Below are 24,328 nucleotides of genomic sequence, written 5' to 3'. Positions count from 1 at the left end.
GACTGGCTAGCCCTGTTCAGTTCAGTTCAGTCGCTCAGTCGTGTCCGACTCTTTGCAACCCCATGGACTGCAGCATGCCAGGCCTCCCTGTCCATCACCAACTCCCGGAGTTTACCCAAACCCATGTCAATGGAGTAGATGATGCCATCCAACCATCTCATCCTCTGTCGTCCCCTTCTCCTCCTGCCCTCAATCTTTCCCAGCATCTGGTTTTTCAAATGAGTCAGCTCTTTGCATCAGGTGGCCAAAGTACTGGGGTTTCAGCTTCAACATCAATCCCTCCAATGAACACCCAGGACTGATCTCCTTTAGGGTGGACTGGTTGGATCTCCTTGCAGTCCAAGGGACTCTCAAGAGTCTTCTCCAACACCACCATTCAAAACCATCAGTTCTTCGGTGCTCAGCTTTCTTTATAGTCCAATTCTCACATCAGAAGGTGAGTACTGGAAAAACCATAGCCTTGACTAGAGGGACCTTTGTTGACAAAGTGACATCTCTGCTTTTTAATATGCTGTCTAGGTTGGTCATAACTTTCCTTCCAAAGAGTCAGCGTCTTTTAATTTCATGGCTGCAACCACCATATGTAGTGATTTTGGAGCCCCCCGAAATAAAGTCAGCACTATTTCCACTGTTTCCCCATCTACTTGCCAGGAAATGATGGGACCGGATGCCATGATCTTAGTTTTCTGAATCTTGAGCTTTACCCCAACTTTTTCACTCTTCTGTTTCACGTTCATCAAGAGGCTCTTTAGTTCTTTGCTTTCTGCCATAAGGGTGGTGTTATCTGCATATCTGAGGTTATTGATATTTCTCCCAGCAATTTTGATTCCAGCCTGCGCTTCCTCCAGCCCAGCCCTGGTCAGCTGACCCTCAAGAGGCCGGCCTTCCCTGGCGAGCCTTGATTGGCTAGCGGTGGTCAGCTGACCCTAAAGAAGTCGGCCTTCCCCGGCGGGCGCTGATTGGCTCAGCCTGGTCACCTGTTTCTAAATTGACGGCCTTCCGGCTCTGAGTGCTTCCTACCGCGTCCTTAGCAACCCGCCGGTCCGCGCAGGCGCGAGCCCCGGGTGCGCTCCTTCTGGTCACTCGCTAGCTGAGGTTACAGCCGCGTCCGCCACCCCGGGCCCGCCCGGAGGTCCACAGGTGGGGGCACCGAGCCTTCCCCCTCGGGTTCCTTGGCCCTGGCTGTCTGGAGGAGCTCGCTGCCGCGCTCCCCGCCCAGGCTCACCATCTGAGCCGCCGGGCACCCAGGGGAGCCCTGCAGCAGGGAGAGCGGATAGGCCGGGGATGGGGACGTGGCTTTATGCTGGGCAGCTTTCCTGTTGCTGTTAATCGGGGAATTCTTTTCGTTTCCTCTGCACATGGACTTCCTTGTCCTGCGGGAATCCTTAGCTCTGAATCCTGCTTTCCACTCTGGGCAGTTTCCAAGTCCTTACAGACTTGGCGAGATGCGCTCCCCGCCCCTCTCGCAGACTTCGAAATTTCAAAAAATTTCAAGTGTTTGGCAAGTAAGGGTCCAGGGAAAAATCCTTGAGAATGTGAGATGCAAGGATTTTTTAAAAAGCAATTAATCTTGATAAAAGGGCACAAGTTATCTCTTAGGAAAAATTTCCAGGAAGAGGTAAGGTGATGGTTGGAGAAGGAGATGGCACCCCACTCCAGTATTCTTGCCTGGAGAACCCCATGGACAGAGGAGCCTGGTGGGCTGCAGTCCATGGGGCTGCAGAGTCTGACAGGACTGAGCAACTAACACCCAAGGTGATGGTAGTATCTTCCTTCCCCCCTGTTTGTAAACTTATCTCAACAATGTATCTGAATGGATTCTATCTTTTTGGTTATCTTTGGTCAATAACCATTGTTTCTTTCCTAAGGTTAGAGTCTATATCTTGTGTTTTTTAGTGTAGGTTACCAAGCCAAAGGCTTACTATAATTTTGTATAGTTCTCGGAAATTGTTTTTTAAAATATACTTTTCCAACTTTGTTTCAATTGGAGCTTAAAAAAAATACACTAGGGATTAATGTTAAAAACTTAAATTCTGAGTCTATGCCAGATAGGTAGGTATGAAGCATATCGAATTCATACTTAAATCTGACTGTTCTGTAGATCCTGTTAACTGAAAGTTCAGCCTCTCTTGTACATGGGTGAGGAATCAAATCAATCTGAAACAAGAGTTTTGGGTGAAGTAGAAAGGCTAGTTTTATTACTTTGCCAGGCAAAGGTGGGGCACAGCCGGCTCTTGCCTTGAAAAACTGTTTTTCAGCCCAGGAGGATTTGATGAAGGCTTCTATGATGATGGTTCAAAGATGGGGTCTCTAACAAGATTAGGGTTTGAGTAGGGCTTTGTTGTTTTCAGTCACTAAGTCATGTCCAACTCTTTGTGACCCCATGGACTGCAGCATGCCAGGCTTCCCTGTCCTTCACTGTCTCCTGGAGTTTGCTCAAACTCATGTCCATTGAGTCGATGATGCCATCCAACCATCTCCTCCAGTGCCACCTCTTCTGTTTTTGTTTCAGTCTTTCCCAGCATCAGGGTCTTTTCCTGTGAGTCGGCTCTTCACATCAGGTGGCAAAGGTTTGAAGCTTCCCGGGGCTTGCAGGCCCTTGGTCTCATCTCAGGAGGTCAGGTCTCCTAATCTTGATGAACCTCTCTGGTCCCTTTAATCGTGCTCCAGGTGGTTTCTTGGCTGGTCCTCCTTGATCAGCAACTGTTGAATCTGCCCTTTGAAACTCAGGGAAGGTCCTAAGGGCTGGAGTCTACAAGAAAACAAGAAACAGGGGCCAAAAGGGCCTCGGTGCCTGGGGTCCCACAAGGCTCCGCTCAGCTTCAGTCCAGTGTCAATGACATTTATAGAGTGCTGGCACACAGCGGAAATCCAATACGATAATTCAGGGACAATTATATCCATTTTTGCCATTCTTCCACAAACTATTCATCATGTGAGTAGTTTGCATCAAAGCCAAATGGCTTCCTATATTGGGTATCATCCTAAATAAGGAGGTAAACTGATGCAAGCTGGAATTACCAGCAATTGACTTTATTGAATAGCAGAGGAATTGTAATTCGGAAAATGCAAACCATAGCAAGCTACAGGGGAGTCTGCTGAGGGTTTGGCGTGGGCTGTGTATTTTGTGGAAAGAGTCCAAAGAGGGGTAAGTCCAGCCAGAGTCTGATCAGTACATTCATGGATTGAGAATAGGGGAAAGATTCTTTGTGGATATTCATTGATCAGAAGACAAGTTCTGATTTTCTGTCAGTTGGGCATTTATGGGAAAACAGTCTTTCAGTTCTTAAGTCTTATTTTCCTGAAGGCACATGTGTGAGATTCTCTGGTTTCGTTTTTAGAACGAAATCCCTTCAGTGAATAAATGAGATTTAAGATATTTAACCAAGTCAGAACAAGACAGTCGTTTAAATCTCAGTTCACTGCAGGTTTTCTGAATAAATGACTGATGAGAAGTGAATGAGAATGGTTCATGTTTAAACCTTAATGGTACCTTTCACTTCATTTTCCTCATTGCCCAAGGCTTTCTAAATCATATGTGAATACTTTAACCACTTCAGTTTTCAGTGTTTTGAATATTACTATTTCATGTTAATTATGGATTATATTTATTTATTATTTCTGGGAAAATGTCAAGTACTTTATTTACTGGTACAAAGATAAAAAGACATGAAGTAGTTATGAATCATAGTTGAGGGACTTATGTGCGTGGGAAATGTTCCCGTACTTGAATTGATTGTATACCCTCCAAACCTCTATTCTGACTGGATATGCAGTCTTAGTTTCTGTTAAGCCTGTCTCTCCCCTGGGGTTATCGAAAGTCCTGGGTGCTCATGTGTCAGCGAAGCACTGGAGGGCGCCACGGAGCACTTGGCACATGTTGCCTCCAGAGTGTCTCCTCTGTTTTGTCGTCTCTTCTGGACCACAGCGAGGCCAGCAGATTTTCCTAGCCCTGCTGTGCTGTGGGGTGCAGTCCATCCATACTCAGTGGCCAGATACTGCTTCTGTGCTGCCTCTGTGTTCCTGGTGGTGCTGCTAAAGGAGTTGCTCTGAATGGCCTGCAACCTCCATTCCAGTCTCAGGAAACATCTCTCTCTTACTGACCCTCTCGGATCAGGTAGACTCCAATTAGGATCTTTCCTTCAGTTCAGTTCAGTAACTGTCGTGTCCGACTCTTTGTGACCCCATGGACTACAGCAGGCCAGACCTCCCTGTCCATCACGAACTCCTGGAGCTTGCTCAAACTCATGTCCATTGAGTCGGTGATGCCATCCAACCATCTCATCCTCTGTCCTCCCCTTCTCCTCCTGCCTTCAGTCTTTCCCAGCATCAGGGTCTTTTCTAATGTCAGTTCTTCACAACAGGTGGCCAAAGTATTGGAGTTTCAGCTTTCAAGGGTCTTCCCTTGCCTGGTGTCATTCGGGCCTATTGAAGACCAGGTTTGGCAAAGCAGAGCAGAAAATTTGTTCATAGGTCAAGGAATGGGGATGGGAGAGATCATGCCCTAAAGACCTCTTCTCCCTCATGGAGGAAGCTGGAAGCTTTCTGAAAGGTGAGAGGTGTGTGTGCTGAGTGCTGAGCCGCTTCAGCCCTGTCTGACTCTGCGACCCTGTGGAGCACAGCCTGCCAGGCTCCTGTGTCCATGGGATTCTCCAGGCAGGAACACTGGCGTGGGTGGCCATGCCCTCCTCCAGGGGAATCTTCCCGACCCAGGGATCGGACCCACATCTCTTACATCTCCCAAACTGGCAGGCAGGTTCTCGACCACTAACGAACCCACCTGGGGAGAGGTGGGTAGTCATCAGAATTCAGGCAAAGGGGCGGTGAGTTTCAGAAACAGCCGGAGCGTGCACGGGCCCTTAAGCTCCTTCACAGCTGTGGTAAGGGTGCCCAGCATCACAGGGAGCCCTCAGGGCAGAGAGCTGAACGCCGTCTTGAGGCGGAGGCCCCGCGCCCACCGTTGGCGCTCACATGGGAGGGCTCTGCCCTTGGGGTCCCGCTGGGAAACCTTCGGGTCAGTGTACTGTCGCCGTCTTGGGCTTTTCTGGCCCAGGCTAGCTCAGTGGTTTATGCAGCCTTCTCCTTTAGTTCTGGTAAGGAAGCACGTCGGTGAGCATTGATGAACCCACTGTCGTGTAGGAAAAGAAGTGCAGCCTCTGTGTCGGTGTGGGTCTCTTCTCTGTGACGTTGCCACGGTCCCCACGATCTCCAGGAGCCTTCTTCCTCCTACAGGGCACCCTGTGCAAGCTCTTTAGGGAACTAAATTCGTGTGCATGTGTGTGTTTAAGTAAGGAAAAAGTCAGTGTCTTCAGGCAGTTTCACCTTTCTGCCTTGGAGATATTCAGATAACAAAGAAAGGGAAAAACATTACTTATTTCCTCAGCATAGAGAAGTACCAACTAAATGGGAGAGGGGTTCTAAAAAAAATACATAGATTTCATATTTACAAGGCATCAAGGATGACCCACCACCCATACTCTCTTTTACAAATTAAACGTCTTTAATCTCTTAACTAGTTCCAAAGGGACATGCTTTACATGTCCTCCCTTTTCCCTCATGCTAAAACCAGACAGGACGCTATGGGACCCTCCTGGGTACAAAGCCCGTCTGTGTCCCCCATTTCTTGTTGGCAGGAAAAAGGCTTCTAGCGTCCTCAACCTCTCTGCCTTCTGAGGCACAGACCGACGGAGGTGCTGATTAGGTGAGTGTGAAGGCTTGCTGCCCGTGCCCGAGGCCTGCGATCAGCCTTTCTCTGCTCCAAAATCAAGCTTCTCAGTTTGGCCTCACTGTGCGCAGGGCACACACACTTGGGTTTGACGGCAGTGGAGATGGAAGAAGCAAAAAATGATCAGGAGATTTATGTCTGGAATAGTTACTCTGGCAGTCACGTAAAAGGTGAGCCTAGAGGAAAAGAAATCCAAAGGAGACCGGGAGGTAAGCAGCCATTGTGTTCATTTAAGACAAAGATAATGACATCCTGATTTAGGAGAAGAGGAGGAGGGATGCAAAGGAGCCTGGATTAGCAGCACTCCCTTGAAGAAAAGGGTAGAGTGACTGGTGGTGCCTCCCCAGTGACTTGCTGCTGCATGAACTTCCCTGTTGCCTCAGCTGGGAAAGAATCTGCCTGTAATGCGGGGGATCTGGGTTTGATCCCTGGGTGGGGAAGATCCCCTGGAGAAGGAAATGGCAGCCCACTCCAGTATTCTTGCCTGGAGAATCCCCATGGACAGAGGAGCCTGGTGGGCTGCAGTCAATGGGCTCGCAAAGAGTCGGACATGACTGGGTGACTGACACTTGGGTTGAACTGGGGAACAAGCTGAAGCAAGGTAGGCCTGACAGTCTCCATGACAGGCCTGTTTACAGGAGCTTGGTTTCTTAGAGCTGTGAAACTGACAGACAGACCCTAAATTGTGTAGGTTTAGACTTAATTTTTTTTTTAACACTGGGGAGAAATACCTCTATCCTGTCATTTCATTTATGTTGTCATTTTACTCCTGTTAAACGTCACTAAACCTAATTCTAATGTACTCTCTTACCATCGTTCACTGGGGTCAAAGTTGCACATTGTGAAGTGCACTAATGTTCGTTGTACACGTCAGCGAGTACACTTGGGTGCCCGTTGCTGGCAACCATCACTGAAACTCAGTGGCTGAAATTTTCCCGAGTTTCGGTCCTGGAGTTGGTTGTTCGCAGCTGCGTGAGCCTTACGTGGACTCTGGCCTGTGATTTCACCTAATTGTCAGCCGAGGCCCTGGCCTCCTGAGGCCTTGACCAGGATGGACGGCTGGCTGCCTTGCCTGCGGTTCCTGCGTGCGGTCAGCAGCGGGCCCACGGGGCGCACAGGGAGAGCTGTGGCCCGCGGGCTTGCGTGTGCTTTCCACGTGGTTCTGGCCTCTGAGCCCGTGGGCTGGGCTCTGAGAGCACAGCCAGGAGACCGAGGAGGATGCTGCAAGGGCTTCTCTATGGTCGGGTGTCCGAGAGTAGTATTCTGCTCTGCTGTGTCAGTCAAGTTCCTGTGTGAAGCCCAGAGGCGTGGGGAGAGTGGATTCGATTCCATCTCTTTTGGGACAGCGACCAGCCACATTACACGCAGGACAGTATTCAGTATGGGAGGTATTGTTGTACCATTCTGAAAACTGCATTCTGCTTTGATACGTACGTACACCCATGTTACCCCAATGTTTTACGTGTCTGTTCAGTCCCTACTCTAGCCCCGTTCTCACACGCTCTTGGATCCAAACCATGACATGGTTTTGCCTGTTGTTGGACTTTGTATATGGCATCCTGCACTGTGTACACTTCTGTATTTGCCTTCTTTCACTCAGCATAATCTATTTCTGTTGCCTGTTGCAATCATTTTTTTTTTTATTATTACTGGGGAAGAATCCTATCACATAAACAGATCACAAGCTTATCCATTCTCCTACTGATGGATGTTTGAATTGTTTCCAGTTTGAGGCTGTTGTGAATAATAATAATCCTGTAAACATCCTCATGCGTATCTTTTTGAAACATTTCTTTTGGAGTGAACTTTCTGGGTCAAGGGATAGGTGTATGATTACCTTTCTAAGATGGAAATGGATTTCCAAGATGTTTACAGCTTATTTTCACTCCTGTGGCAACATATGAGAGTTCCATTGTTCTACACATCACAAAACCTATATTGTTAATTTTTAAAAAATGTCAGCCCTTCTATTTGAACAGAAAATATAATTGTGGGCCTAATTTGAATATTCTTGAAGATTAATGATTTTGAGTATACTTGTTGATTTTTTTTTCCTCTCAGATTTTTTCTGTATATCATTAATTTTTGTTCTTAATTCTCTTCCACTTTTGGGGAGTATATCTTCTTATTTTTCTTATATCTTATGTGAGCTAATTTTTTAGCTTTTTTTTTTGTTTGAGGTAAATGCTACTTTTGTTGCATTTCACAAGTTTTTATGTGTGATATTTTTGTTATCAGTTTCAAGTGTTCTTGAATTCCATTATTTTTGTCCCACAGGTGACTTAGAATTGCAACCTCCACAACATAGAGTTTTAATTTTTTTTACATTTAATTTGATTGTGTTTTGATGTCAGGATTATCTACTCATAAATTACCTATTCTTGGTAATTTAAGACTTGCTTTAGGCTAGAATTTTTAGAAAATTGTACTTGTGCTTGGGAAAGATAATATTCTCTGATTAAATGCAGAATCCTCTGTGTCCATCATATATTGTTTACATCTTCTGTACCTTTGCTGGTTTTCTTTTTGTTTCCTACTGGACTTGTAAACAGTTAAAGCATAGCTTACACTATGTTTTGCTAATTTATTTTCTCAGAGCCACGCTGGCTAACTACTTCTTTGTCTACCCATATACAACCAATTCCTAGTAATTCATTTCCCCCTGTAGATTAGCTCAGGGTGTTTTCCCTTATTTCTTAGATTTCAAGTTTCCTTCTTAGTCCTACAAAGTTGCTTTAAAAGACAGGATCCTAAGTCTATGTTAATTAGTCGTCTTTTCTGAAACTGAAACCCCTATCAGTAATTTTTATTTATTCGTCTTTTAAAATCGAATGGGAGAAGGCAACGGCACCCCACTCCAGTACTCTTGCCTGGAAAATCCCATGGACGGAGGAGCCTGGTAGGCTGCAGTCCATGGGGTCGCTAAGAGTCAGACACGACTGAGCGACTTCACTTTCACTTTTCACTTTCATGCATTGGAGAAGGAAATGGCAACCCACTCCAGTGTTCTTGCCTGGAGAATCCCATGGACGGAGAAGCCTGGTGGGCTGCAGTCCATGGGGTCGCACAGAGTCGGACACGACTGAAGCGACTTAGTAGTAGTAGTAGTAATCTATATTTTGTACGTGTATTCTTGAGATTTTTATGTAACTCTTTTTCACATATACTATCCCCTTTCCCCATGTTTATGCCCCTTTTTCCCTTTTCTTATATTTTTGTTGGATGTGTGTCAGTTACTCAGGCGTGTCCGACTCTCGTGACCCCATGGACCGTAGTCCACCAGACTCCTCTGTCCATGGGATTCTCTAGGCAAGAATACCGGAGCGGGTTGCCATTTCCTCCTCCATTTGTTGATTAGGACTAACTATAAAATTTTGAAGAGTGGCAATAATATGGATATCTTTGTCTTGTTCTTGGCTTTTTAGATAAAGCTTCTAAATTTTTCCTGTTAATTATCATGTTTCTTTTAGATTTTCCTAGACACCTTTAACTAAATTGAGTAAAGCTGCTGACTTGTAAAGTTTCTATTTTATAACCATGAGTGAAAACTGGATTTAATTGAACTATTCTTTGTCATGTAAAAAAATATTTTCTTTTTCACCTAAAATCCATCAATGTTATGGCTTATAACAATAGATTTTATAGTATTACATTATCTTTGCTCTTTTGAGGTTGACCTTTCTCAGTTATAAAGAACTTTTCTTTTTATTGGTGTTGTTGGATTTGGTGTCCTTATAGTTTCATCTAGAATTCTTACAGGTGAGATCTCCCTATGAATTTATTTTCCCATACAGACCCAAATCCTCTACCTTGGGCAATCTTAAAATGTATTTATATAAGATCTGATAAGACTGTGGAAATTTTAAAAAGGTGTAAAGCGGTAACTTTATAAACACATAACAGTTTTCTGGAGAAAAAGAATGAGCATAAGAATAAAAGAAAAATGATATTCTTAAAAAAAAACAACCCAACTTTCTGGAGAAGCACAATCCTCATGAGTGGCTTCAGCTTTGCATTGAGTCTTGTTTTAAAAGAAAATGAAAGTGGTACAATTTGTTTACACTATGATACTTTCTAAATAAACTCTTAAAAAAAAAGAAAATGATAAACTAAATAATTTTATTAGCATTTTTAAAATAGTTTTTGTTCAAGTGTGAGGGTTATTCTTTTGGTATTGAAATAGTTAGATATTGTGTCTTTTTTGGTTTATTAACATTTAAAGAAATAGATATATACTGTATCTATGTAACTATGGTTACTTTGTAATTTTTAATTAAATGCTGTAAAAAATGATTAAATATATGTGATTGTCAATCAGTACTTATAAAATTTTTATTATAAGAAATTCCCTGGTTGTCCAATGGTTAGCACATGGCACTTTTACTGCCAGAGTCCACAGTTCAATCCCTGGTAGGGGAACTAAGATCCTGTAAAACACTTGCTGTGACCAAAATATATATACACATGTATGTATATGTGTGTGTGTGTGTGTGTGTGTGTGTGTGTATCACATGGGCCTTCCTGGTGGCTCAGATGGTAAAGAATCCACCTGCAGTGTCAGAGACCTGGGTTTGATCCCTGGGTCAGGAAGATTCCCTGGAGGAGGGCATGGCAACCCACTCCAGTATTCTGGCCTGGAGAATCCCATGGACAGAGGAGCCTGGTGGGCTACAGTCCGTAGGGTCACAAAGAGTCGGACATGCCTGAGTGACTAAGCACAGCACAGTGCATATATGACTATAAAAGCTTTAATCATGCAGAAGAGTTGAGAGCACAGTAGATGAATCTTCCTTTTCTTATGACCCCAGATTTAACAATTATCATTTCTGTCCGTACCATGTGGTGTATTAATTATATAATTCTTTATGTGTAAGGTCTTTATTGTATGTATCTGATTAGTTAGAGTATTACACACAGAACAAGCACTAATGAGTTGTACTCTTCCCTTGACTAATGAGTCACTAACAGAAGACACTTTGCACACGAGGAAACTGAGGCGGCTGCAAGGTAGGCAGTTTGCACTGTGACAGATGCAGTCTGTGGCACTGGAGACGGAACTTAAAGTTAGCTGATTCCTGCGCGTGCACATTTATCCACTACCCCAGGCAAGCGTCTGAGGTGGAGACGGCACAGAGGCAGGGAGACAGGCCAAGGGAGAAATGTGATGAATGAGAAAGACTTATTTCCAGAAGGCATGGTGAAGTCAGTAACTATAGAGCAGGGATCAGGGAGACCAGTACAGAAACACTGATAGTGGAATTGTCCACCTGGAAATCATTGTCAGCCTTGGAAAGAGTGCCTCAGGGTGGGGATAACAGAAACTAGATTGCAGATGTTTTGTGAACTAAAATAAATTTAAGGGTAGATATCATTTAATATAAAAATCATGTCTGAAGTAGAAGGTAAAAACAAGCTATTTACTTGCCCACTTCAGATAAATATGCAGGATAAATTTTCAGAGTCTATTTAAATTATTGAAAATCATCTCTGGAATGTGGTAGAGAAGACGTGCCTTGTTGCAGACGATACTCTGTAGTGGGTGCTGGATACGCCAAGAGATTGTATCAAGAGTGGAGGTGGGAGCAGGTCTTCGAAATAGTTGATGTCAGTAATGATTTTTTTTAACCTTTCATCTCAGAATTAATAGACTTTATTTTTAAAAATCAATTTCAAAGTCTTCTGATCTAGCCTTTAAGCTCAGTTTTATTCACCTAAGATTTTGTTTCCATTTCAGTCCACAAACTCAGTCAGTACTCTGCATTTTGGGGTACCATAGAGAATACTCTTGCCTGGAAAATCACATGGATGGAAGAGCCTGGTAGGCTGCAGTCCATGGGGTCGCTAAGAGTCAGACACGGCTGAGTGACTTCACCTTCACTTTTCACTTTCATGCATTGGAGAAGGAAATGGCAACCCACTCCAGTGTTCTTGCCTGGAGAATTGCAGGGATGGGGGAGCCTGGTGGGCTGCCGTCTATGGGGTCGCACAGAGTCGGAAACGACTGAAGCAACTTAGCAGCAGTAGCAGAGAATAAAAGGATATTTAAATCTTAAAGTTCTATTTAGCTTATTAAAAAAACCTCATTTTTACTCTTATGTCACAGTTTGCTGATTCAGGAAAAAATGATGGCTATTCCTTGACAATGATCTAAATGTAGAAAAATCCAGTTTAGCAGTCCATTTGAATCTCTGCATTTAATTGTTGCGATTTCCCAGCAGAGTCAACCAAGTGAGTTTTTGTATTTGATAGCAGAACACTCAAAAGTATGTGGCTTCATTTTCATTTTCTCTTCATCTTTTAAGGTGGTCTGGGTGTTGCTGACTCTAGTCCCTGGACTCTCTAATTGGTAGAAATAGGTAAGAGGCCGGATGAGGAACTCCGGCAGCAGGAGGAAATCAAAGTAGAAACAGGCGGCCTTGCTCACCCCTGCAGAGGGCGGGCTGCTCCCTTCCGTGTGGCAACCATGAAGGCAGACATGTGTAGCAGGCTGCGGGCAGCTTAGGTCCGCCCACCCCTGTGGTTGTGCTGTGGGCAGGGGTCAGGCACATGCTTTTCCCCTCTGCTCCTCAGATGATAGTTTATTTGTGGCCTTTTTTTATCTAATGGTTCATAATGTGCCCCAGCTGTGTGTCACGCAGTTATTTTTAGTCCCTTATAGTTGCTTTGTATTCTGTTGCTGAAGGACGTGTTTGTCCAGCTGCAAGCTCTCCAGTGAAGGGTATCCAGGTTACTAAAGACCATGAGAGAAGCCACTGTTTGTCTCTTTCTATACAATTCATGGAGAAGGCAATGGCACCCCACTCCAGTACTCTTGCCTGGAAAACCCCATAGATGGAGGAGCCTGGTGGGCTGCAGTTCCTTGGAAGGAAAGTCATGACCAACCTAGGTAGCATATTGAAAAGCAGAGTCATTACTTTGCCAACAAAGGTCCATCTAGTCAAGGCTATGGTTTTTCCAGTAGTCATGTATGGTTGTGAGAGTTGGACTGTGAAGAAAGCTGAGCACCAAAGAATTGATGCTTTTGAACTGTGGTGTTGGAGAAGACTCTTGAGAGTCCTTTGGACTGCAAGGAGATCCAACCAGTCCATTCTAAAGGAGATCAGTCCTGGGTGTTCATTGGAAGGAGTGATGCTAAAGCTGAAAATCCAATACTTTGGCCACCTCATGCAAAGAGTTGACTCATTGGAAAAGACTCTGATGCTGGGAGGGATTGGGGGCAGGAGGAGAAGGGGACGACAGAGGATGAGATGGCTGGATGGCATCACCAACTCAACAGAGATGAGTTTGGGTGAACTCCAGGAGTTGGTGATGGACAGGGAGGCCTGGCATGCTTCATGGCGTCACAAAGAGTCGGACACAACTGAGGGAATGAACTGAACTGAGCTGAATGATTAATATGTGTGACTCTGGTTATAATAATACCATGCAAAAAGTCCTGTTGTACATATAATAATAGTAGCAAGAACTCCTTGTTGATGACTTCAGGTTTTAGAAGATACTGAGAATTTGAGGAATATTCTTAGGAAAATTTTGTGAAAGTTGATGACATTTTTATATTCATTTTTTTTTAGTTTTTTGTGGGGTCTAGAAGGGAAGTCATTTTAAATCTTACTTTCTTTGTTTATTTACCTGCCTGAGGGTGTAATTGTACCATCTCTATGGCAGACATTTCTGAAGACATTCCTCTTTTCTTTTTGGAGATTTGAGATTATTTGGTTACTGTTTCTTTTTTAAGCTAAAAGCAAGAGTGATAATAAAATAGAGAGTCTTATCTCTCTCATGTATCACAGTACTATTCAAATAGTGGCTCATAAACTAGTGTTGGTTAGGGACTTTTACTACCAAGGTATGTGCTCCCAAGAGTAAGTATGTCTTTTACAGCAATTTGGTGTTTTCTACGCATCCAGTCTGAGGAGGTCTCATCAACAGGGTGTTATGGAACTTGCATGCTGAGTAGATGGCGTGAATACCCACCATGTGAGGACTCTGGACAATAGGTTCAGCGATCATGGGAGAATTTCTAAAATAATTAGTCTCTAACTTTTGCAGTTTCAAAAATTATGACTAATCTTAGTTGGTCCTGTGAAATATATAAGGAAACAGGTAAAAGCTCTAGGTTAATATGCCATTGGAAGGACTGATGCTGAAGCTCCAAAACTTTGGCCACCTGATGCCAAGAGCCGACTCATTGGAAAAGACCCTGATGCTGGGAAAGATTGAGGGAAAGGAGAAAAGGGCAGCAGGAGACGAGATGGTTAGCTAGTATCATCACTGACTCAATGGACATGAGTTGGAGCAAACTCGGAGACAGTAGAGGACAGGGGAGCCTGGTGTGCTGAGTCCATGGGGTCGAAGAGCCAGACACGACTTGGCGACTAGACAGCAATATGCCCAACACAAGCAGATTAAGATCCATTTGTCTTCAATTCACTTTCTTGTAAATTATTTTTTTCTCTAAGTGCCTTTTAAGGTGGAAATAGTCATGAGATGTTAACTGTTTAAAAAAATAAATTCCTGAATATATCAATCCTACTTGGAAATAACTTATATTTTATATTAAAGTTAGGCCAACTCTGAATGGCAACCCACTCTAGTATTCTTGCCTGGAGAATCCCATGGACAGGGGAGCCTGGTGGGCTGCTGTCCATGGGGTCGCACAGAATCAGGCACGACTGATGCGACTTAGCAGCAGCAACTCTGAATGACATCCCTGTAGCTCAGTACAGTTGCTGACTTAAAAATACATCTGCTGTATGTTCTAATGGACATGGATTATTAGAAGCAGTAATAGATAATGATATTTTCTGTTTATGATATGTATTTCTTGCTGTATATTTTCCAATTGTGCCTCCAGGTCTACCCTTCTCCACTTTGCCCTGCACCTTCTGGCGTCTGGTTAGTTTAGCAGATGGAAGTGCAGATAGATGATTGGAGTGCTCTGCTGGGGGCTCCTTCTTGGCAGGCAGGCTCAGGTCAGTTACATCTCTCCATCAAAGGCCAAAGATGTTCCTCAAGCACCGTCCTCCTACAGCTGTTCATTCTGGGTCCTTCTGCGCCTCAGTCCTGAGCATAGTCATGGTTCCCTCTCTTCTTGCCAGCCCCTGAGAATGGCACACTTGGATTTTTCTAAACTTTATTTTTCACCTGAATAACTCTGCTCACACATTTGGAAAATCTCTTTATTTAGTTACCCCATTTAAGGGTGCTGTCCACTTCCTGCTAGAACCTTGACTAATGACCCAGTTTAAAAAATTAGCTATCTTAAAAAATGAAATGCAAGATAATTTAAGTCTATCCATTTCATTATTTCATTATGTGTCTGACTACTCCACTAAACACAAAATAGTGTGACCTGGTTTGGGTCACACACTAATAAATGAGCTCAGAAATACTTCACAAGGGGAATAAATGTGGATGTGAGAGTCAGCAGAGAAAGCATAATCTAAATGGCAAAAAAACAGACATAAAAAGAACTTTACAAGTGATTTAAAAACAAAAAGCAGAAAGCATAGTAATCTAATGATTATCACAAACACTTAGATAAAGCTTACTATATGCCAGGCTCTTTTCTAAGCAATATATGTATTTTGACTTATTTCTTCCAGAAACTCTATAAGGAGGTACTATTCCCACTGTGCAAATGAGAAGGCAGATATAATTCAGTAAATCAGTGAGTCTGGTTGTGTTCTCTTTACTATCCTGCGCTGCTCTTTTAACGATTTTGCCGATTAAACTGCTAAGGTATAATAAAGACTGAGCGTTATATGAAAGGATCAGTTTATAATAGTGGCATAAATAAATAACATGGACTTCAAAGCTGAGTTTGACTCCTAGGTCTGAATTTTAAATTTAAGTTCTTCCTTAATATAGTTTTACTCTTAAGCCTGATTTTCCTTCTTGCCACCCTTTTCCCATTAAATCATGAATTTGCATGAAATGTATTACTGGGTGCTGTCAATGCATTTGTATTCTAATATAAAATTTAATATTTCTCTTTAGGTTTATGATCTGTGAACATGCCTAACAAATCACCTGTGATTGGTAAATCTGAAGTAGTATCTTCCTCTTATGAAAAATCAAAGTAAGTTTGCAAGAAAACTTCATACTATTAAAGTAGTATACCCATATATATTGTAGAATTTAGAAAGTTACAGAAAACTGTGACCAGTAACATATAATTGCTCATAATTCAATGTTGTTGTTTAGGCCTTAAGTCATGTCCAACTGTTTTGTGACTCCATGGACTGTAGCCCATCAGGGTCCTCTGTCCATGGGATTACTGGAGGCAAGAATATCCAGGCAGGAATACTGGAGTGGGTTGCCATTTCCTTCTGCAGGGGATCTTCCTGACCTAGGAATCAAACTTGCATCAGCAGGCAGATTCTTTACCACTGAGCACCAGGGAATCCCTCATAGTTAAATGACAAAGAATAAAAATGTTAAGGTTTACTATTCTATAAAGTAATAACTTTGTAATGATTTTTTATAATATCATATATTTCAAAAACTTTAAGTTGCTGTACTAACCCATGAAATGCATAAGAGAGTGTTCAATAACTGCTGAATGATGACGCGTCTTAGTTATTTCTAAGCCCTTTGCTGTTTTGAAGTAAGCCACAGTAGAATATTTTTCTGCATTTCAAGGTATTTCTTTGGGATAGGTTTCTGAAGTGAAGTAAGTGACTAGACTAAAGTTTGTTAATTTAAAAATGGTTTGGGATTCTGAGAAACTTAAGAGCTTCTTTAGGTGTGCTGGGTCCTCGTTGCCGCGCTCAGGCATTCTTTGGTTGCGGAGGGCAGGTGGGGCTCTCTTCACTGCAGCGCGTGGCTTCTTTCTGCCGCAGGGGTTTCTCTCGCTGTGGAGCACAGGCCCTGGAGTGCCTGGGCTTCAGTCACTGTGACCTGTGGGCTCAGTCCTTCCAGCTCGCGGGCTTAGAGCGCGGGCTCAGTAGCTGTGGCATGTGGGCTCAGTCCTTCCAGCTCGTGGGCTTAGAGCGCGGGCTCAGTAGCTGTGGCGCGTGGGCTCAGTCCCTCTAGCTCCCGGGCTTAGGGTGCAGGCTCGGTAGCTGTGGCGCGTGGGCTCAGTCGCCCTGCAGCATGTGGAGTCCTCCTGGACCAGGGATTGAACCCCACCCCCTGTGCTGGCAGGGGCAGTCCTGGCCACTGTAGCACCAAGGAAGTCCAAGAAGTTTATAAGAACTTAAAGAGCACAATACAGTATGTAATAAAACGTATGTGTTGATGTATTTCTGTTTGTTTCAAATATTTTTCTTTAATAAAGAATGCATGCATGTGTGCTAACTCGCTTCAGTCGTGTCCAACTCTATGCAACACTGTAGACTGTAGCCCGCCAGGCTCCTCTGTCCATCGGATTCTCCAGGCAGGAATACTGGAGCGGGTTGCCATTTCCTTCTCCAGGGGATCTTCCTGACTGCCTCCCACCCCCCCGCACCCAGGGATGGAACCCACATCTCTTACATGTCCTGCATTGGCAGGTGGGTTCTTTACCACTTGCACCACCTGGGAAGCCCTAATTAATTAACACAGAATAGAGAGCAGATACAGAGAAGGCAATGGCACCCCACTCCAGTACTCTTGCCTGGAAAATCCCATGGATGGAGGAGCCTGGTGGGCTGCAGTCCACGAGGTCGCTAAGAGTCGGACACGACTGAGTGACTTCACTTTCACTTTTCACTTGCATGCATTGGAGAAGGAAATGGCAACCCACTCCAGTGTTCTTGCCTGGAGAATCCCAGGGACGGGGGATCCTGGTGGGCTGCTGTCTATGGGGTCGCACAGAGTCGGACACGACTGAAGCGACTTAGCAGCAGCAGCAGCAGCAGCAGATAGCAGATAAACCGCTTTGACCACATGTCCTTCCAATTATAATTGTGGCATATATTATTTCCATTCACTTTTTCACTTTAATAGATAAGAAGATACATAAAATTATATTTTCCATTCCATTTCCTAAAGTACATACCTAGGGATGTAATTATTGACTATGTCAAACAAAACATGTTAATTCTGTCTTTTTTCTTTCTTTTTTTTTAAACACCAAAACCATTTTGTACTGGGGTAAAATTGAAGAAATGGGAAAACCACTAGACCATTCAGGTATGACCTAAATCAAATCCCTTATGATTATACAGTGGAAGTGAAAGTGAAGTTGCTCAGTTGTGTCCAACTCTTTGCGACCCCATGGACTATAGGCTACCAGGATTCTCCATCCATGGGATTTTCCAGGCAAAGTACTTGAGTGAGTTACCATTTCCTTCTCCATATGATTATACAGTGTAAATGACAAATAGATTCAAGGGATTAGATCTGATAGAGTACCTGAAGAACTATGGCTAGAAGTTCGTGACATTGTACAGGAGGCAGTGATCAAGTGATCTCTCTCTCTTTTAGTCGCTAAGTCATGTCTGACTCCATGGACTGTAGCCTACCAGGCTCCTCTGTCCATGGGATTCTCCAGGCAAGAACACTGGAGTAGGTTGCCATTTCCTCCTCCAGGGGATCTTCCCAACTCAGGAATAGAACTCAGGTCTCCTGCATTGCAGGCAGATTCTTTACCAACTGAGCTATGAGGGAAGCCCCATGATCAAAACAATCCCCAAGAAAAAGAAATGCAAAAAGGCAAAAATGATTGTCTATGGAGGCCTTACAAATAGCTGAGAAGAGAAGCTAAAGACAAAGGAGAAAAGGAAAGATATACCCATTTAAATACAGAGTTCCAAAGAATAGCAAGGAGAGATAAGAAAGCCTTCCTCAGTGATCAATGCAAAGAAATAGAGGTAAACAATAGAATAGGAAAGACTAGAGATCTTTTCAAGAAAATTAGATATCAAGGGAACATTTCATGCAAAGATGGGCTCGATAAAGGACAGAAATGGTAGTGACCTAACAGAAGCAGAAGATATTAAGAAGAGGTGGCAAGAATACACAGAACTATACAAAAATAATCTTTACAACCCAGAATCAGGATGGTGTGATCACTTACCTAGAGCCAGACATCCTGGAATGTGAAGTCAAGTGGGTCTTAGGAAGCATGACTACAAACAAAGCTAGTGGAGGTGATGGAATTCCAGTTGAGCTGTTTCAAATCCTAAAAGATGATGCTGTGAAAGTGCTGCACTCAATATGTCACCAAATTTGGAAAACTCAGCAGTGGCCGCAGGACTCGTAAAGGTCAGTTTTAATTCCAATCCCAAAGAAAGGCAATGCCAAAGAATGCTCAAACTACTGCACAATGGCACTCATCTCACACGCTAGCAAAGTAATGCTCAAAATTCTCCAAGCCAGGCTTCAACAGTACATGAACTATGAACTTCCAGATGTTCAAGCTGGTTTTAGAAAAGGCAGAGGAACCACAGATCAAAATGCCAACATCCATTGGATCATTGAAAAAGCAAGAGAGTTCCAGAAAAACATCTACTTCTGCTTTATTGACTATGCCAAAGCCGTTGACTGTGTGGATCACAACAAACTGTGGAAAATTCTTCAGGAGATGGGAATACCAGACCACCTGACCTGCCTCCTGGGAAATCTGTGTGCAGGTCAAGAAGCAACAGTTAGAAGTGGACATGGACCAACAGACTGGTTCCTAATTGGGAAAGGAGTACATCAAGGCTGTATATTGTCACCCTGCTTATTTAACTTATATGCAGAGTACATCATGAGAAATGTTGGACTGGATGAAGCACAAGCTGGAATCAAGATTGCTGGGAGAAATATCAATAACCTCAGATATGCAAATGACACCACACTTATGGCAGAAAGTGAAGAAGAACTAAAGAGCCTCTTGATGAAAGTGAAAGAGGAGAGTGAAAAAGTTGGCTTAAAACTCAACATTCAGAAAACTAAGATCATGGCATCCAGTCCCATCAGTTCATGGCAAATAGATGGGGAAATAATAAAAACAGTGACAGACTTTATTTTTCGGGGCTCCAAAATCACTGCAGATGGTGACTGAATCCATGAAATTAAAAGATGTTTGCTCCTTGAAAGAAAAGTTATGACCCACTTAGACAGCATATTAAAAAGCAGACATTACTTTGCCAACAAAGGTCCATCTAGTCAAGGCTATGTTTTTCCCAGTGGTCATATGGATGTGAGAGTTGGACTATAAATAAAGCTGAGCACCGAAGAATTGATGCTTTTGAGCTGTGGTGTTGGGGAAGACTCTTGAGAGTCCCTTGGACTGCAAGGAGATCCAACCAGTCCATCCTAAAGGAATTCAGTCCTGGATATTCATTGGAAGGACTGATGCTGAAGCTCAAGCTCCCATCCTTTGGCCACCTGATCTGAAGAGCAGACTCATTTGAAGAGACCCTGATGCTGGGAAAGATTGAAGGTGGGAGGAGAAGGGGACAACAGAGGATGAGATGGTTGGATGGTATCACTGACTCAATGGACATGAGTTTGAGTGAACTCCGGGAGTTCGTGATGGACATGGAGGCCTGGTGTGCTGCAGCTCACGGGGTCGCAAAGAGCTGGACACGACTGAGCTGAATAGTCAGTTAACAGTGTAGTGATAGTTTCAGGTGAACAGTGAAGGGACTCAGCCATCCATACACATGTATCCATTCTCCAAATGCCCCTCTCATCTAGGCTGGCACATAACTCTGAGGATTCCATGTGCTATACAGTATGTTTCTGCTGGTTATCCATTTTAAACATAGCAGTGTGTACATGACCTTCCCCAAGTCCTTAACTGCCACATCCCCTAGGCAACCAAGAGTTTGTTTTCTAAGTCTGTGAGTCTCTTTCTGTTTTGTAAGTAAGTTCATTTGTATTATTAATTCTGTCTTTAGTGACTAGTCATTTTTGTAATTTGGTTAAAAAAAATCTGTCTATACCACAAGATCAGGTGGATATTGTTATAAGTTATTTTTTTAATCTTCCTGTTTTTTCTTTTAACATATATGGAAATGACTTTTGTTAATGATAAGTGAAGGTCCAGTTTCTCATTTTTGTGTGCATACCAACTTGATCAGTACCATGTATCAAAAAGAATATCTTTCTTCACTATTTTTCTAGCACAACTATTACATAAATCGTGTCCACACACAGTGGGTATGTTTCTGGGCTCTCTTTTCTATTTCGCTGGTCTATTTGTCCCTTATTATTATTATTATTTTGGCCACACTGTGCAGGTTGTGGATACTTAGTTCCCTGGACAGGGATTGAACCTGGGACCTTGCAGTGAAAGCACCAAGTCTGAGCCCCTGGACTGTGGGGATTACCTGTCCCTTTTCATATTAATACCAAGCTGCTTTAATCACTGTCATTTAGTGATAATATTTAATGGTCAATATGACACATTTTCCAAATTTCTTCTTCAGTAATAATCCTGCATATTACTTCTACCTAAAATTTTTATTTTATTGAGGTGTAGTTCAAAATAATAGTTGCTAGCATAGAATATAGTGATTTAAAGTTTTTGGAAACTGTACTACATTCAAAGTTATTACAATATTGGCTATATTCCCTGTGGTGTACAATGTATCTTTGTGGCTTCTTTATTTTATACATAGTAGTGTGTACCTCTTAATACCCTACCTCGACCTTTCCCCACCTCTTTCCCTCTCCCCAGTGTTAATTGCTAGTTTATTCTCTCTACCTATGAGTCTCTTTCTGTTTTGTTACATTTATATTTTTTACTTTATTTTTTATACTCAAAATATAAATGGCAACATACAATATTTGTCTTTCTCTATCTGATTTATTTCAGTAAGCCTAATAACCTCCAGGTCCATGTTGCAAATAGGAAAGTTTCATTCATTTTTTATGGCTGAGTATTATTCCATTTAATGTTTATATCACATTTTTGATCCACTCATCTGTTGATGAACACTTAGATTGCTTTCATATCTTGGTTGTTGTAAATGCTGCCAATGAACGTTGAGGTGCTTAATCTTTTCAAATTAGTGTTTTCATTTTCTTAGATGTGTACCTAGAAGTGGAACTGCTAGATCGTATGGTAATTCTTTTTTAGTTTCTGAGGAACTTCCACATTGTTTTGCACCATGGCTGCACCAGTTTCATTACCAGCAACATTGTACAAGAATTCCCTTTTCTCCACATCTGCATCAACGTTGTACAAGAATTCCCTTTTCCCCACATCCTCTTCAACATTGTACAAGAATTCCCTTTTCTCCACATCCTCATCAACTTTGTACAAGAATTCCCTTTTCTCCACATCCACATCAACATTGTACAAGGATTCCTTTTTCCCACATCCTCAACATTGTACAAGAATTCCCTTTTCTCCACATCCGCATCAACATTGTACAAGGATTCCTTTTTCCCACATCCTCAACATTGTACAAGAATTCCTTTTTCCCACATCCGCATCAACATTGTACAAGAATTCCCTTTTCTCCACATCCTCATCGACGTTGTACAACAATTCTCTTTTCTCCACATCCTCATCAACGTTGTACAAGGATTCCTTTTTCCCCACATCCTCAACATTGTACAAGGATTCCCTTTTCTCCACATCCTCAACATTGTACAAGAATTCCCTTTTCTCCACATCCTCATCAACGTTGTACAAGAATTCCCTTTTCTCCACATCCTCATCAACGTTGTACAAGAATTCCCTTTTCTCCACATCCTCATCAACATTGTACAAGAATTCCCTTTTCTCCACATCCTCATCAACGTTGTGCAAGGATTCCCTTTTCTCCACATCCACATCAGTGTTCATTATTTGTGGTCTTTTTGATGACAGACGTTTAAACAGGTGTGAGGTGACATTTCACTGTGGTTGTGACTTGCGTTTCTCTGATGAGTGGTGTTAAGTATCTTTACATGTGCCTGTTGGCCTGTATATCTTCTTTGGAATAACGTCTACTCAGGTCTTCAGCCTGTTTTTTAATCAAGATGCTTGTTTATTTTTGATATTGAGTTATATGAGCTGTTTGTGAATTTTGATTATTAATCCTTTATCAGTCTTGTCAGTTTCTCCTGATCAGGAGATTATTTTTCACTTGGTTGGTGGTTTCCTTTCTTAAGTGAAGCTTTTACATTTAATTAGGTTCCATTTGTTTATTTTTGCTTCTGTTTCCTTTGCCTTAGGAGAAATATCCAACAGACATTTGCGATAATTTACATTGAAGAGTTTTCTATGATTCCTTCTAGGAGGTTTTTTTGTTTTTTTTTTACTTTTGTCTGTGCTGGGTCTTCTTTGCTGTGCATGGGCTTTCTCTAGTGACAGCAAGCAGGGCTACCCTTCACTGCATCGCATGAGCTTCTCATCGCAGTGGCTTCTCTCGTGGTGGCTCCTCTCGCAGCAGCTCTAGATCATGGGCTTTAGCACATGGGGCCTCAGCAGCTGAGGCACAAGGGCTTACTTGGCCCAAGTGAAAGCGAAAGTGAAACCGTTCAGTCGTGTCCGACTCTTTGCAACCCCATGGACTGTAGCCTACCAGGGCCCTCCATCCATGGGATTTTCTAGGCAAGAATACTGGTGTGGGTTGCCATTTCCTTCTCCAGGGGATCTTCCCTACCTGGGGATCAAACCCGGGTCTCCCGCATTGCGGGCAGACGCTTTACCGTGTGAGCCACCAGGGAACCCTAGTTGGCCTAAGGTGTGTGAAATATTCCTGGACTAGGGATCGAACCGGTGTCCCCTGCATTGGCAGGATAATTCTTATCCACTGTACCACCAGGGAAGTGCTCTTCTAGGAGTTTTATTTATTTCCAGTATGACATTTAGGTCTTTAATCCATTTTGAGTTAATTTTGTTTATAGTGTAAGAAAACATTTAATTCTTTTAAATGTGGCTGTCGAGATTTCCTAGCACCACTTACTGAAAAGACTACCTTTTCCCCTTGTATATTCTTGTCTCCTTAGTCGTAGATTAGTTGGCCATAAGTGTACAGGGTCATTTCTGGGCTTTCTATTCTTTTCCATTGATCTGTGTGTTTGTTTTTGTGCCAACACCATGCACTTCTAGCAGTTTTTTATCTTTATTCAAATCTTCTATGTAGACCTATAGTTTCAGGTTGCCAGCACATATTTTTGAGCATATTGTGGAGGTAAGTATGATGGTTTTACAATTTGTTGATAAGTCTTAAGACTGAGGTATGAATCTATGTTGATATTGATCATATATATATATATATATATATTTTTTTTTTTTTTTCCTTTCTCTTTCCTTCTCAGCTGAGCAGCAAGGTGGCTTTCTCTATGGCTCCCTGAGGTTGGAAGAAGAGATTAGGATTCATCCTGACTGCTCTTACCTCAGATATTTAGTCAGACAATGTGGACAGAGTCTCCAGTAACTTTTCAGCACCTTGAAAATCCTGGATTTTTTTTTTTTTTTTTTTTTTTTACTGTGCAGTCAGTTAGAAAACACAGTTTGTCTTGTATCAGTGGCCTCTTGTATCAAAGTAAACCAGAGTCTCCCCCTGGGATCAGCTCTTTGAGATGAGGTGGAGACCTATGTTGCGTGAAGGGATTTTACCTTTTTTTTTTAATATGTTGCATGAATTGTCAGACCTCATACTATATTTGCTTCACTTATTTGTCCTAGAAACCAGACCTTTGCAGGCTTAGTGTGGCATCTGTTAAAAAATGCATGTAGGGCTCCAT

General features: G+C 42.7%; 1 protein-coding gene across 22 annotated transcripts in view; it reads left to right on the top strand.

The window, feature by feature from the left end:
* Positions 1 to 940: 940 nt before the first annotated feature.
* Positions 941 to 24,328, top strand: part of TMEM232 (transmembrane protein 232) — a 257,294-nt gene continuing 233,906 nt past the window's right edge. For 4 of the 22 annotated variants that reach the window (XM_055565890.1, XM_055565943.1, XM_055565945.1 and 1 more), the window contains exons 1-3: positions 944 to 1,140; positions 15,725 to 15,806; positions 17,816 to 17,842. In XM_055565890.1, coding sequence (XP_055421865.1) covers positions 15,742 to 15,806; positions 17,816 to 17,842 — 92 coding nt within the window. In that variant the 5' untranslated portion in view covers positions 944 to 1,140; positions 15,725 to 15,741. Of the gene's footprint in view, positions 1,141 to 2,162; positions 2,936 to 5,633; positions 5,702 to 15,330; positions 15,396 to 15,724; positions 15,807 to 17,815; positions 17,843 to 24,328 lie in introns of those variants that run through there. The other 18 variants (XM_055565944.1, XM_055565917.1, XM_055565927.1 and 15 more) reach the window with 16 other exon arrangements.

Source organism: Bubalus kerabau, chromosome 1 (assembly GCF_029407905.1).
Source record: "Bubalus kerabau isolate K-KA32 ecotype Philippines breed swamp buffalo chromosome 1, PCC_UOA_SB_1v2, whole genome shotgun sequence".
NCBI lineage: Eukaryota > Metazoa > Chordata > Mammalia > Artiodactyla > Bovidae > Bubalus > Bubalus kerabau.
This window is presented reverse-complemented; position numbering and strand designations above follow the sequence as displayed.